Raw genomic sequence first — 14,223 nt, 5'->3', positions numbered from 1 at the left:
CATTCCTATGCTAAATAGCCATAATTTTTACTAATCTCTCATTTTTTTTGTACTGTGATAAAATACACATAAATTTTCCATTTTAACCATTTTAAGTGCATAGTACGTTAATTACATTCACATGGTTGTGCAACTATTACTACTATCTCTCTTAAACATATTCTAATTAAACTTTGGAATTCAACTAGATACTAAATAACTAAATATTTCTTCCTATCAGTTTTAGAGAAGAAATACTTATCTGAGATGTATAATCATGAGCTTATCAGAAAATTCTAAATTGCAAAATTATTTATAATTTATGTTGATTAAAATGTTTTTATTCAGCTTGAATTTGACTTACAAAATTTCATGTCCTGATCTGCTGAAATTTAGGAAAATAGAACAGAATATTAAACATCTGAATTTTTTTAAGCTTTCTTCACTTCCTATTCAGAAAATATTTATTGACCACTTCCTGTGTGCTGGCACTGTGATAGGTTTGCACGTCAATGAACAAATCAAACAAAAGAATCTTTGCATTGCATTAACTTTCTAGCAGGGCATTCAGATAATCACAAGAGATATAAGTAGCTTGTCTAGTATATATATTAGAAAGTGATGAGCACTACAGAGAAAAATAAAGAGGTGAGGTGTTGCCCTTTAAACATTATATTAGACATCCTTAGTTACAGCACTGTTTATGCTACTCAGTTTCATTCTTTTTTTTTTCAAAATAGTATTTTAAAAAATTTTTATTTTATATTGGAGTATAGTTGATTAACAATGTTGTGTTAGTTTCAGGTGTACAGCAAAGTGATTCAGTTATACATATACATGTATCTATTCTTTTTCAAATTCTTTTCCCATTAGGTTATTACAGAATATTGAGCAGAGTTCCCTGTTCTATCCAGGAGGACCTTGTTGGTTATCTATTTTAAAGATAGCAGTGCTTTGGGAAGTATGGTCATTCTGACAATGTGGATTTTTACAATGCAAGAATATGGTATATCTCTCCATCTGTTTGTGTCATCTTCGATTTCTTTCATCAGTGTCTTATAGTTTTCAGAGTACAAGTCTTCTGCGTCCTTAGGTAGGTTTATTCCTAGGTATTTTATTCTTTTTGATGAGATGGTAAATGAGATTGTTTCTTTAATTTCTCTTTCTGATCTTTCATAGTTAGTGTGTAGAAATGCAACAGATTTCTTTGTAATAATTTTGTATCCTGCAACTTTACTGAATTCATTGATGAGCTCTAGTAGTTTTCTGGTAGCATCTTTAGGATTTTCTATGCATAGTATCACATCATCTGCAAACAGTGACAGTTTTACTTCTTCTTTTCCAATTTGCATTCCTTTTTTTTCCTTCTATTCTCTGATTGCCATGGCTAGGACTTCCAAAGCTATGCTGAATAAAAGTGGCACAATTGAAAATCCTTCTCTTGTCCCTGACCTTAGAGGAAATGCTTTTAGCTTTTCACTGTTGGATATAATGTTAGCTTTGGGTTTGTCATATATGGTCTTTATTACGTTGAGGTATGTTCCCTCTATGCACACTTTCTGGCGAGTTATTATCATAAATGGATGTTGAATTTTGTCAAAAGCTTATTCTGCATGTATTGAGGTGATCATATGGTTTTTCTTCTTCAATTTGTTAATATGGTGTATCACATTGATTGATTTGCAGATACTGAAGAATCCTTGCATCCCTGGGATGAATCCCACTTGATCATGGTGTATGATCCTTTTAATGTACTGTTGGATTCAGATTGCTAGTATTTTGTTGAGGATTTTTGCATCTACGTTCATCAGTGCTATATTGGCCTGTAATTTTCATTTTTTGTAGTATCTTTGTCAGGTTTTGGTACCAGCGTGATGATGGCCTCATAGAATGAGTTTGGGAGTGTTCCTTCCTCTGCAGTTTTTTGGAACACTTTCAGAAGGATAGGTGTTAGCTCTTCTCTAAATGTTTGATAGAATTCACCTGTGAAGCCATCTGGTCCTGGACTTTTGTTTGTTGGGAGTTTTTTAATCACAGTTTCAATATCAGTACTCCTGATTGATCTGTTCATATTTTCTATTTCTTCCTGGTTCAGTCTTAGGAGATTGTACCTTTCTAAGAATTTGTCCATTTCTTCCAGGTTTTCCACTTTATTAGCGTATAGTTGTTTGTAGTAGTTTCTTATGATCCTCTGTATTTCTGTGGTGTCTCTGTAACTTCTCTTTTTTCATTTCTGATTTTATTGATTTGAGCCCTCTCCCTTTTTTCCTTGATGAGTGTGGCTAAAGGTTTATCAATTTTATTTTTTCAAAGAACCAGCTTTTTAGTTTCATTGATATTCTGTTGTTTTCTTCATTTCTATTTCATTTACTTCTGCTCTGATCTTTATGATTTCTTTCCTTCTACTAACTTTGGGTTTTTCTTCTTCTTTCTGTAGTTGTTTTAGCATAAGGTTAGGTTGTTTATTTGTAATTTTTCTTGTTTCCTGAGGTAAGATTACATTGCTGTAAACCTCCCTCTTAGAACTGCTTTTGCTGCATCCATAGGTCTTGGATCAGTGTGCTTTCATTTTCATTTGTCTCTGGGTATCTTCTGATTTCCTCTTTGATTTCTTCAGTGATCCATTGGTTGTTTAATAGCATATTTTTTAGCCTTCACATGTTTGTGTTTTTTACGGGTTTTTTTCTTATAGTTGATTTCTAATCTCATATTGTTGTGGTCGGAAAAGATGCTTGATGATTTCAATTTTCTTAAATTTACTGAGGCTCACTTTATGGCCCAGCACATGGCCTGGAGAATGTTCCATGTGCACGTGAGAAGAATATGTATTCTGCTGCTTTGGGATGGAATGCTCTATAAATCTCAATTAAGTCCATCTGGTCTAATATGTCATTTAAAGTGTTTTTCCTTACTGATTTTTTTGTCTGGATGATCTGTCCGTTGATGAAAATGGGGTGTTAAAATCCCTATTATTGGTTACTGTCGATTTCTCCTTATATGGCTGTATTTGCCCTATATATTGAGGCACCTATATTGGGTTCTTATATATTTACAATTATTGTATCTTCTTCTTGAATTGATCCCTTGATCATTATGTGGTGTCCTTGTCTCTTGTAACAGTCTTTATTCTAAAGCCTATTTGTCTGATATGAGTATTGCTACTCCAGCTTTCTTTTGATTTCCATTTGCATGGAACGCCTTTTTGCATCCCCTAACGTTCAGTCTGTATGTGTTCCTAGATCTGAAGTGCATCTCTTGTAGACAGAATATATATAGGGGTTTTTTGTTTGTTTGTTTTTTGCGGTACGTGGGCGTCTCACTGTTGTGGCCTCTCCCGTTGCGGAGCACAGGCTCCGGACGTGCAGGTTCACGGGCCCAGCCACTCTGCAGCATGTGGGATCCTCCCGGACCGGGGCACGAACCCGTGTCCCCTGCATCGGCAGGTGGACTTTCAACCACTGTGCCACCAGGGAAGCCCTAGGGGTTTTGTTTTTGTATCCATTCAGCCAGTCTGTTTTTGGTGGGAGCATTCATTCCATTTAGATTTAAGGTAATTATCTATATGTTCTTATTGCTATTTTGTTAATTGTTTTGGATTTGTTTTTGCAGCTCTTTTTTCTTCCTTTCCTCTTTTGTTCTCTTGTGAATTGATGACTAACTTTAGTGTTGTGTTTGGATTCCTTTTTCTTTGAGTGTATCTATTGTAGATTTTCAGTTTGCAGTTACCGTGAGGTTTTGATATAGCAGTCTATATACAAACAAGATTGTTTTAAGTTGCTGGTCTTTTCATTTCAAATGCATTTCCAATATGCATTTGTGCTCTCCTCATCTCACAGTTGCTGGTTTTGGTAATCATATCTGTGTGCAGATGATTTCCTACCTTTACTGTATGTTTGCCTTTGCCAGAAAGCTTTTTCCATTTGTAATTTTCTTGTTTCTAGTTGTGGCCCTTTCTTTTTTGCTTTGAGAAGTTCCGTTAGCATTTGTTGCAAAGCTCGTCTGGTGGTGGTGAATTCTCTTAGCTTTTGCTTGTCTGTAAAGCTTTTGATTTCTCTCTCAAATGTGAATGAGCGCCTTGCTGGATAGAGTATTCTTGGTTGTAGGTTTTTCCCTTTCATCACTTTAAATATATTGTGCCACTCCCTTCTGGCTCGTAAAGTTTCTGCTGAGAAATCAGCTGTTAACCTTAGGCGAGTTCCCTTGTATGTTATTTGTCTCTTTTCCCTTGTTGCTTTTAATGTTCTTTCTTTGTCTTTAATTTTTGTCAATTTGATTACTATGTGTCTCGGCATGTTGTTTTTGGGGTTATCCTGCCTGGGACTCTCTGTACTTCCTGGACTTGGGTGACTGTTTCCTTTCCCATGGTAGGGAGGTTTTCAGCTATTATCTCTTCAATTATTTTGTCAAATCCTTTGTCTCTCTCTCTTCTCCTTCCAGGACTCCTGTAATGTGAATGTTGGGGCATTTAATGTTGTCCCAGAGGTCTCTTAGACTGTTTTCACTTCTTTTCATTCTTTTTTCTTTATTCTGTTTTGCAGCATTGATTTCCACCATTCTGTCTTGCAGCTCACTTATCCGTTTTTCTGCCTCAGCTATTCAGCTATTGATTTCTTCTAGTGTATTTTTCATTTCAGTTATTGTGTTGTTCATCTCTGTTTGTTCTTTAGTTCTTCTAGGTCTTTGTTAAACTTTTCTTGTAACTTCTCAATCTGTGCCTCCATTCTTTTCCTGAGATCTTGGATCATCTTGCAGTATCATTACTCTGAATTCTTTTTCCGGTAGATTGCCTATCTCTGCTTCACTTAGTTGTTCTTCTGGGGTTTCATCTTGTTCCTTCATCTGGGAAATAATCCTCTGCCATCTCATTTCCACAGGCTGCAGGATTGTAGTTCTTGCTTCTGCTGTCTGCCCTCTGGTAGATGAGGCTAAGGGACTTGTGCAGGCTTCCTGGTGGGAGGGACTGGTTCCTGCCCAATGGTGGGTGAAGCTAAGTCTTGTCCTTCTGGTGGGCAGGGCCATGCTCAGGAAGACTTTAAGCAGTCTGTCTGCTGATGGGTGGTGCTGTATTGGTTGTTTGGCCTGAGGCGTCCCACCACTGGAGGTCTTGGGGAGGAAATGGCAGCCTCCAGGAAAGCTCACACCAATGAGTACTTCCGAGAACTACTGCTGCCAGTGTCTTTGTCCCCCACAGTGAGCCACAGCCTCCCCCCTGCCTCTGCAGAAGACCCTCCAATACTGGCAGGTAGGTCTGGCCCAGTCTTTTATGAGTTCATTTCTTTTTCTTCCCTGGGTCCTGGTGTGCATGAGACCTTGTGTGTACCCTCCAAGAGTGGAGTTTCTGTTTTCCCCCAGTCCTGTGGAATTCCTGTGATCAAACTCTGCTGGCCTTCAAAGCCAGATTCTCTGGGGGCTCCTCCTCCTGTTGCCAGACCCCCAGGCTGGGAAGCCTCATGTGAGGCTCAGGACTTCCACTCCTATGGGATAACTTCTGTGGTATAATTAGTTTCCAGTTTTGTGGGTCACCCACCTGGCAGATACGGGATTTGATTTTATCACAATTGTGCCCCTCCTGCCATCTCATGTGGCTTCTTCTTTGTCTTTGGATGGAGGGTATCTTTTTTGGTAGGTTCTGGCTTTTTTTTTTGGTTCATGGTTGTTCAACAGTTAGTTGTGATTTTTGGTGTTTTCCTAAGAAGGGGTGAGCTCACGTCCTACTACTCTGCTATCTGCAAAATAGTCCCATTCTTAATATTATATACTACCCCTTTTATTTCATCTTCTGTCTCTCAAACATTTGTAATATAATAAAAAAAATTTTCTTTGGATTTCTTCTTTCTGTGCTTTTCAATTTTTACTAGGGAAATATTGAAGAAATTCCTTCAATTCTTGTTTGTGAAAAGAAAAATGACTATGCCTTCCTGCCCTGACCCAATTTTTTGGGTAGCCTTTTGCTGTGGCTCCATATCCACTAGATGCTTGCTTCTCTGTTGTTCATTCTTTTATCTTACATTTGATGAGGTTGTAGTCACCTTTGAGAATCTCATGAGAGTTCTGGATGCCAGTACTTGCCCAATCACAAGACACCCTGGACGCTAGTTAGGAAAGTGCACCTCTGTCCCAATGCAAGTTGTGTCTCGATGTATTTCTGGTACCTGTAGGCACTTAAAGTTCACTGAATGAATGGGTACTTTAATCCATTGATACAAAAGCGGGTTTTAATACACAACTATATATACCTTTCAGTATTTTCATAAGTATATCTATGGGTATATATTTCTGTGGGATTCTAATAGGGTATTATGTGGGGAAAAGATTTCACTAGTCAAATATTTGGGGAAGAGAAAATAGAAAAAGAAGTCAGATTTTTCTGCTCTAATATTTCTTAGCTTCTTTAATATGCTAATATGTATTGTGACTCTCAAAGAGGGATCTGTAGTACAGAGCATTTCCTGGACTCATGGCCACGGAGACTCCCTTTTTCCTCTGCCCTTTGGGTATAACACTGTAGGAATTACAGATGCATGAATATGTGACACATATAAGCGGCACTGAATTGGAAGAGGCAAGTTTGAAATGAGAGTTAATTTGAATAACTAACTTGAAAGACATCTTTGAAGTGGTATGCTAAATGCTTGTTAAAATGAATTTCCATGATCTCCATTTCAGTTGATTTTGTAGCTCTAAGATCAGTCTATAAATTCAGACATGCTGCTTGTACCAAAGTCATGTTAGAACCTAAATCATAGAAATAAATTCTAATACAAGAAGCATCAACTTTTATGTGCAGAGTATTCTTTAAAAAAAGTGTTCCAGATCTTGCTTCCCTGTGAGATGTTTTGTTTTATTTTTAGAGTGCAAAAGCAGAACTCGAAAGGCTACGGCTCAGTGCAAAGCGTGACCAAGAGCCTGGGGATGGCACCTTAAGGGAGAGAGCCTCCATCGTGGCCCAGTGCCTGGAGCACAAGGATGAGAAACTTCAAAGTCGAACCAGAAAACATTGGAGTTTCAACTGTCTGGAGGACACAGAGGCTGAGGTCCTTCAAGGGCAACAGAAAGGCCAGAAAGGCCTAAAGACATTGAGGAAGACTGAGGACAGGAATGGCAAAGCTACTTTGGACTCTAATAATAAGTTACCACCAAAGGTCATCGAAGAGCTTAGTGTGGTTCTACAGCGGGCAAGAACCCTTCCAAAAGAGTCACAGCCTGAGTAGATGGTGTAAAAATAAATAAAATGACTTGTCTTGCAAATTATTTTTTTAAATATTGTGTACAATGTATGTGTGCAAACCAGAAACCAAAATATATTTCATGGTTGGTGAGATTTGTCTAGCTATCCTTAACCATTTAAAGAGCATTTTAAACTATGTATGTATATATAAGTGTAAATTCACTGTGTTTTGTTCTGAACAAAGCCTGTACAGTTCAGCTATATTAACCTTGTGTAGGAAGGCATTGGGTTACTTTGAGTGGCCACCTTTTGAAGTACAGTTGACCCTTGAACAACATGGGCAAGGGTTGGTGTGTTAATCCATGCATAATTTGTAGTCAAACCCCTCCCCTGTATACAAAATTCCTCTGCATTTGTGGACTGAACTAATTGTGGATCATGTAGTGCCGTAGGATTCACTATCAAAAGATGTCCATGGGGCTTCCCTGGTGGCGCAGTGGTTGAGAGTCCGCCTGCCGATGCAGGGAACACGGGTTCGTGCCCCGGTCTGGGAGGATTCCACATGCCGCAGAGTGGCTGGGCCCGTGAGCCATGGCCGCGGAGCCTGCGCGTCCGGAGCCTGTGCTCAACAACGGGAGAGGCCACAACAGTGAGAGGCCCGCATACCGCAAAAAAAAAAAAAAAAAGTCCATGTATAAGTGGACCCATGGCGGTTCAAACCCACATTGTTCAAGGGTCAACTGTAGTTGTCTAAGTGGTGTAAATTTATGAACAGAATTCGCAAACTGTACTGTATTGTATAGAATGCTCTGTATAAATGAAGCCTATGAAATTATATGTAACACATTTTGCACTTTGAGAAACCTTGTATATAAAGTTACCATATGTTTTTAGGTTTACACAGGGCCAACCTTAGGGGAAAAAAAGGAAGTAAGTTGAAAGGGGGAGGATTTATTTTAGTGGCTGCCTATCAAACAACACTTTAAAAGAGGCAAAGAGGGGGCTTCCCTGGTGGCGCAGTGGTTGAGAATCTGCCTACCGATGCATGGGATAGGGGTTCGAGCCCTGGTCTGTGAAAATCCCACATGCCATAGAGCAACTGGGCCTGTGAGCCACAACTACTGAGCCTGTGCATCTGGAGCCTGTGCTCTGCAACAAGAGAGGCCACAATAGTGAGAGGTCCGCACACTGTGATGAAGAGTGGCCCCCGCTTGCCGCAACTGGAGAAAGCCCTCGCACAGAAACGAAGACCCAACACAGCCAAAAGTAAATAAATAAACAAACCAATGAACCGACATTTAAAAAAAAAAGAGAGGCAGAGTTAAAAATGTCCTAAAAGTCAAGGAGGTCAGGTTGAGATTCATTCTAGTTCACTGTTGACCAGACCTTGTTCATGAGAAACTGCTTGTTAAGAAAAAAGTCTAGTGACTAAGTATTTCCCAAGATTAGTATTCAGCCACTAAACACGAATAATGGCACTGGCCACTCTTCCTTACAGTGTCAGTGAATCAGCTGCAGTGCAAATCCATTCACTACACTTCAGTTCTTTGCAGGTGGCTGCTGAGAGGAAACTTATACTGCATTGAAGAGATTGTGTGCACAGGACCTGGCATGGATGACACTTGCACTGTTGCTGTGTACAAGCAATTTTTGTTTTTTTTTTATTCAGAGTTCCTTACTCTTATTTTGGAATGAGCAACATTCATCATCACAGGGTTTTATTGTTGGTTTATTGTTTTTCTTTGTATGTTCATTTCTTATTAGGTAAGACTGAGTCAGAATTTACTGGAAGTGTACAACATATGGCCACCTGGAGGTAGGAGTTAGATTAACAATTGATACTATACTTCTGGGGGCTACCAGTTCACTTTTAACCTTGTCTTTTTTTTTTTTTTTTTAATAAAGCAGCATTCTCCTCCCTGTGCCTGATGAATAATGACAAAGCCCTCTATTTTTGTTTCCACATAAAGAGTACCTACTGAGTTGGTTATTTTCCTCACAGACAATACTATCTAGTTATAGGTGACATTAGGGGTAGCACTTTTTGTCAGTTTCTTTAGAATTTTATTAGGTTGGGTGAGTTTTGATCAAAATTACTTTGATCAAAATTATTTTAGGTAGCCAAGCTTCATTCCTAGCTTTATTCCACTTGCACTCAGTGCAAGTGGCATCCATGCAAGGTCCTCTGCACACAGTCTCTTCAATGCAGTGTAAGTTTCCATTTCCTTTTCCCCCTGTTTTTCAGGTGTCTTATCAGAATTTGTATACAGAGGCCCATACTTCAGTCAGTCCAATCATAGTGCAGTATAACACTGTTTGATGCTATGAATTTCTTCATTGAAAAATACTGATCACTTATATATGGTGGTGATAAAATAGTTTACCATGGGGGTGTGATATTTATTCTTTAAATCCACATAGATTGGAATTTTTTTAAAGAGAGAAACTGCTGGTCAGTTTATAGGTGGCACTGCTGGGGAGCCTTCCTTTAAAAAGCAAGAAATCATGGTATTTAGGAAAAAATCTAAAATAAACTATTATTTCTGGTAAATGATATTTATGTTTTATGAAATAAGGGGACATGAAAATTATGTTGGACAATGGGAAAGTATCTTTTTTTTTACCTGCCTTATTTGAATACTTTTGAAACTTGAGCTTAAAATCTAATAACTTCTGTTTCCCTTCCCTTCCTGTACAATTGTCTCCATTTTACAAGTGTAAGATAAGGACTAATGATGACCTCTCATATATTTTGAGTAAAAATTAAAATTGTTTTACAAGTCCACTTGAGTGCAACTGATTTTCAAAATAACCACTTTCAACTTTTCAAAATAGAGAAATAAATCAAATAGATTGCCTTTCCTTTTTGCCTTTTTTAAAAAATCTGAATTTAATATACACTTCAAACTAGCTGTCATTTTTTCAAACATGTCAGTATGAATATTGTTCTTTTTTAAATGATGAATATATGCAGACATGACACAAACAGATTGATGGTACTCTCATTTCTAGAGCCCTAACTAAAGTGAATAAAACTAAGCAAAAGTAATTGAAGCAAAAATATGATGTGCACATAACTATATTAGCTGCTAATTTGCATTTACATTTGATAATTTTTAATCCTAAAACAAACTATATTGTAAAAGGAAATACTTTTGAAAATGCACCAAATGTATTTGGATAGATGGTAGTATCCAGATATTTGCACGTTTTCTTAAACTTTTGATAATCACTCTGGGGAGAAGAAAATGTAAACTTTCACTATCTCATCAAAATTTGCACCAAGACTTTAATATTATCAACAATGTGGATATCCTATTATGTGTACAATCATCACATTTATTTCTAATCATTTGGAAACAGACATCACAGAAATGAATCTTGTAGATAGCTAAAATTTATCTGCTTTACATTTTATAGTTATTATTTTTAACAATTTTTTGTTAAATGTTTTAAATTATTTTGTATATCCTTATCTTCTCTGCCATGGCTACCATATGTTGAATGTAACATTTTTAAAAATTGAGATACCTGTACAGATTTAAGACTTTTTGTGAATTATTAAAGTTCAGAATCTAAATGTCCTCATCCAAGAAGTGGGAATAACACTGATCTTGTAGTATGACTCATATACAGTTGGCCCTTGAACAACACAAGTTTGAACTGTGCCAGTTCACTTATACATGGATTTTTTTCAACAGTAAATACTACAGTACTACATGATCTATGGTTGGTTGATTCCACAGATAGGGAGAACCAACTCTAAGTTACATAAGGATTTTCAACTGGGCAGAGGTCAGCGCCCTTAACCCCCAGATAGTTCAAGGGAAAGAACTGCACAGGTCCACTTATCTGTGGATTTTTTTCAATAAGTATGCAGTTGGCCCTCAGTATCCACACATTCTGCATTCACAGATTCAGGCAACTGTGACTGAAAACTTAATATGCTATTCATGGTTGGCTGAACCTACAGATACAAAACCCATGAGTATGAAGAGCTGACTATGGGACTTGAGCATCCTCAGATTTTGGTATCAGTAGCAGGTCCTGGAACCAATCTCCTGCAGATACTGAGAGATGACTGTATACATATTTTTATATGTGTGTGTATATCACATACCTGACCCACAGTAGAGGAGTAGTAAATGTTATTTATTAATTTATTAGTTTTTCTAACTCTCATTTGGTCTAAGTTGCTACTTCTTACTACTGTTTTTCAAATTGCTTATTTTTTTCTCGTCCCTTTAAAAATATGTTATACACTAACAGAACAGATTACCACAGGTGGTAGGATGAATTGTGTTTCCCCAAAACCCATATGCTAAAGCCCTAACCCCTAGTACCCCCAAATTTGAAGTATTTGGAAATAGAGCCTTTAAAGAGGTGATTAAGTCAAAATGAGGTTGTTGGGGTGGGTTCTCATAAATCTGACTGGTGTCCTCATAAGAAGAGGAAATTTGGACACACAACACACAGGGGCAAAACCATGTGAGGACACAGCAAGAAGGCGGCCATCTGCAAGCCAAGGAGAAAGGCCTCAGATGAAATCAAACCTGCCAACATCTTGATCTCAGTCTTCTAGCCTCCAAAACAAATTGAGAGAAAATAAATTCCTATTATTTCTGCCACCCAGTCTGGAATTTCGTTAATGTAGCCCGAGTACACTTTTATATTAATCTGTTAATATAGGTATCAGATGAGCAGAATGCCCCCTGGTTTTTTCAAGCACTAGTTCTTGCACTGTTGTTATCCCACATCTCAGAATAACTTTGTAATACTACATCAGAGTTACACCTATCATAATGATTAATGGAGGATAAGAGCATTTTGAGATGTAACTACTTAGAAGTCAGCTAGCTAAATAACTTTAATACTGAAATAATACAGCACAAACGATTCAAAATTGTTGCCCAGCAAAATTACAGTTTGGGGCTGCTTGTAAGATCCAAGTTCTGTGACATGAAGAACCACTATTCCAGAAGAGTGAAGATGCTGATTGTTCACAAAACTGGATTGATAGAAAATATTGTTAATCCTTTCAAAGAACAACACAGAGAGGTCTTCAGTTAAATAACTGAGCATTCACTAAACTAGGGAGAGACAAAAAGTCATTTCAATCAACCCAGATAAGCCAAACCATGATCCTGAGATCAGATCAACACTAATATTGCTCAGAAAAAAGTGACATATCTCATTGGAGGGAATCTCATCTTCCCTCCAGCTAATGCTTCATTTGACTTCTGTTTGCAGCAAATCTCGTGGTAAAATTTGTCTCACTTCCTGCCTTCTACTTTTTCCCTCCCATTCTTTCTTTAAACCCTCTTCATTCAACATTTTGTTTCCCATTATTCTACCATAACTACTATTCTCAAAGTCAGAACAACCTCATTGCCAATCTAAATGGTCAGTTTTCAATCATCATACTTGACCCATCACTATCTGTAGCAATTTTATACAGTTTGTCTCCCCTCCTTTGTGCAATACATTCTAGGATTGGTCTCCAGGACACCATTATCTTGTAGTTTTCCTCCTTCACTAGTCAGTCTTCTCTGATCCTCTACTGGATACTCATCCAATCTCATAGCTTTAAATACAGTACATCTTCCAGCTATCCCATCTGTTTAACTACAGTCTGGACCTACTCACTGGGTTCAAGACTAATTTACATCTCCACTTGAGTGTCCAACTGTCATCTCAAATATACCATATCTAAAGCATCATTAAATGTCTCCTTACCAGACACACTTCCTCTGAACATCTCATATAAAATGACATAATCACCTTCTATCCCCTTTATCTTATTTTTTTTACATCATAGGACTCATCACCTGACAATTTACATATTATTAGTATATGTGTTAATGGTCTAATTAGTTACACCAGAATGTAACTCAGCCAGTGCAGAATCTTAGGTTCACCACTATATTCCCAGTATATAGAACAGTGCCTACAACATAGCCTATAGTCACTACTGAAGGATATGTTGAATAAATGAAGTCATGGTATAATAAAGTAGCTTGAAGGACAATGATCCCAACAAGAGACAGGAACTGCTCTAGGCTAGTCAGCCTGCCACAATACAAAGATCCATACAACCCTCATGGGGGGGAACCCTAGAGCATATAGCTCTGGCAAAGAGAGAGAATTGCACTGCTGGCATGCATAGGACTTCTCCTTTAAAATGTCACTCTCCAAGGTCAGGAAACGTACCAGATACATAAAAACAAAAAAAAACCAAGTTAGGCAAAATGAAATGATAGAGGAACATACTCCAAAGGAAGGAACAAGATAAAACTCCAGAAGGACTAAGTGAAGTGGATATAGACAATGTACCTGAGAAAGAGTTCAGGGTAGTCATTGTAAAGATGATCAAAGAACAAGGGAGGGGGACCTTGAAGGTGGCAGAAGAGTAAGACGCGGAGATCACCTTCCTCCCCACAGATACACCAGAAATACATCTACACGTGGAACAACTCCTACAGAACACCTACTGAAGGCTGGCAGAAGACCTCAGACCTCCCAAAAGCCAAGAACCCCCCCACATACCTGAGTAGGGCAAAAGAAAAAAAGAAAAAACAGAGACAAAAGAATAGGGACGGCACCTGCACCAGTGGGAGGGAGCTGTGAAGGAGGAAAAGTTTCCACACACTAGGAAGTCCCTTCGTGGGCGGAGACTGCGGGAGGCGGAGGGGGGAGCTTCAAAACCGCGGAGGAGTGCACAGCAACAGCGGTGCGGAGGGCAAAGCGGGGAGATTCCTGCACAGAGGATCGGTGCCGACCGGCACTCACCAGCCCGAGAGGCTTGTCTGCTCACCCGCTAGGGCGGGCGGGGCTGGGAGCTGAGGCAGGGACAGGACTGGGGTTGGCGGCTGGAACATAGCCTGAAGGGGTTATGCACCACAGCTAGCCGGGAGGGAGTCCGGGGAAAAGGTTGCACCTGCCGAAGAGGCAAGAGACTTTTTCTTCCCTCTTTGTTTCCTGGTGCACAAAGAGAGGGGTTTAAGAGCGCTGCTTAAAGGAACTCCAGAGACGGGCGCGAGCCGCGGTTAAAAGCACGAACTCCAGAGAAGGGCGCG

The 14,223-nt window shown here is 38.7% G+C and overlaps 1 protein-coding gene across 3 annotated transcripts in view; it reads left to right on the top strand.

Moving 5' to 3' along the window:
* ARAP2 (ArfGAP with RhoGAP domain, ankyrin repeat and PH domain 2) overlaps window positions 1-9,141 on the top strand; it is a 197,954-nt gene extending 188,813 nt beyond the window's left edge. For all 3 annotated transcript variants that reach the window (XM_079920687.1, XM_079920685.1, XM_079920686.1), the window contains one exon: window positions 6,831-9,141. In XM_079920687.1, the coding sequence (XP_079776813.1) occupies window positions 6,831-7,190 (360 nt within the window). In that variant the 3' untranslated portion in view covers window positions 7,191-9,141. The remainder of the gene's footprint in view (window positions 1-6,830) is intronic.
* Window positions 9,142-14,223: the final 5,082 nt, after the last annotated feature.

Source organism: Stenella coeruleoalba, assembly GCF_951394435.1.
Source record: "Stenella coeruleoalba genome assembly, chromosome: 4".
In the NCBI taxonomy this organism is placed as follows: Eukaryota; Metazoa; Chordata; class Mammalia; order Artiodactyla; family Delphinidae; genus Stenella; species Stenella coeruleoalba.
Note: the sequence above shows the minus strand (reverse complement) of the source record. Positions and strands in the feature narration are given on the sequence as shown.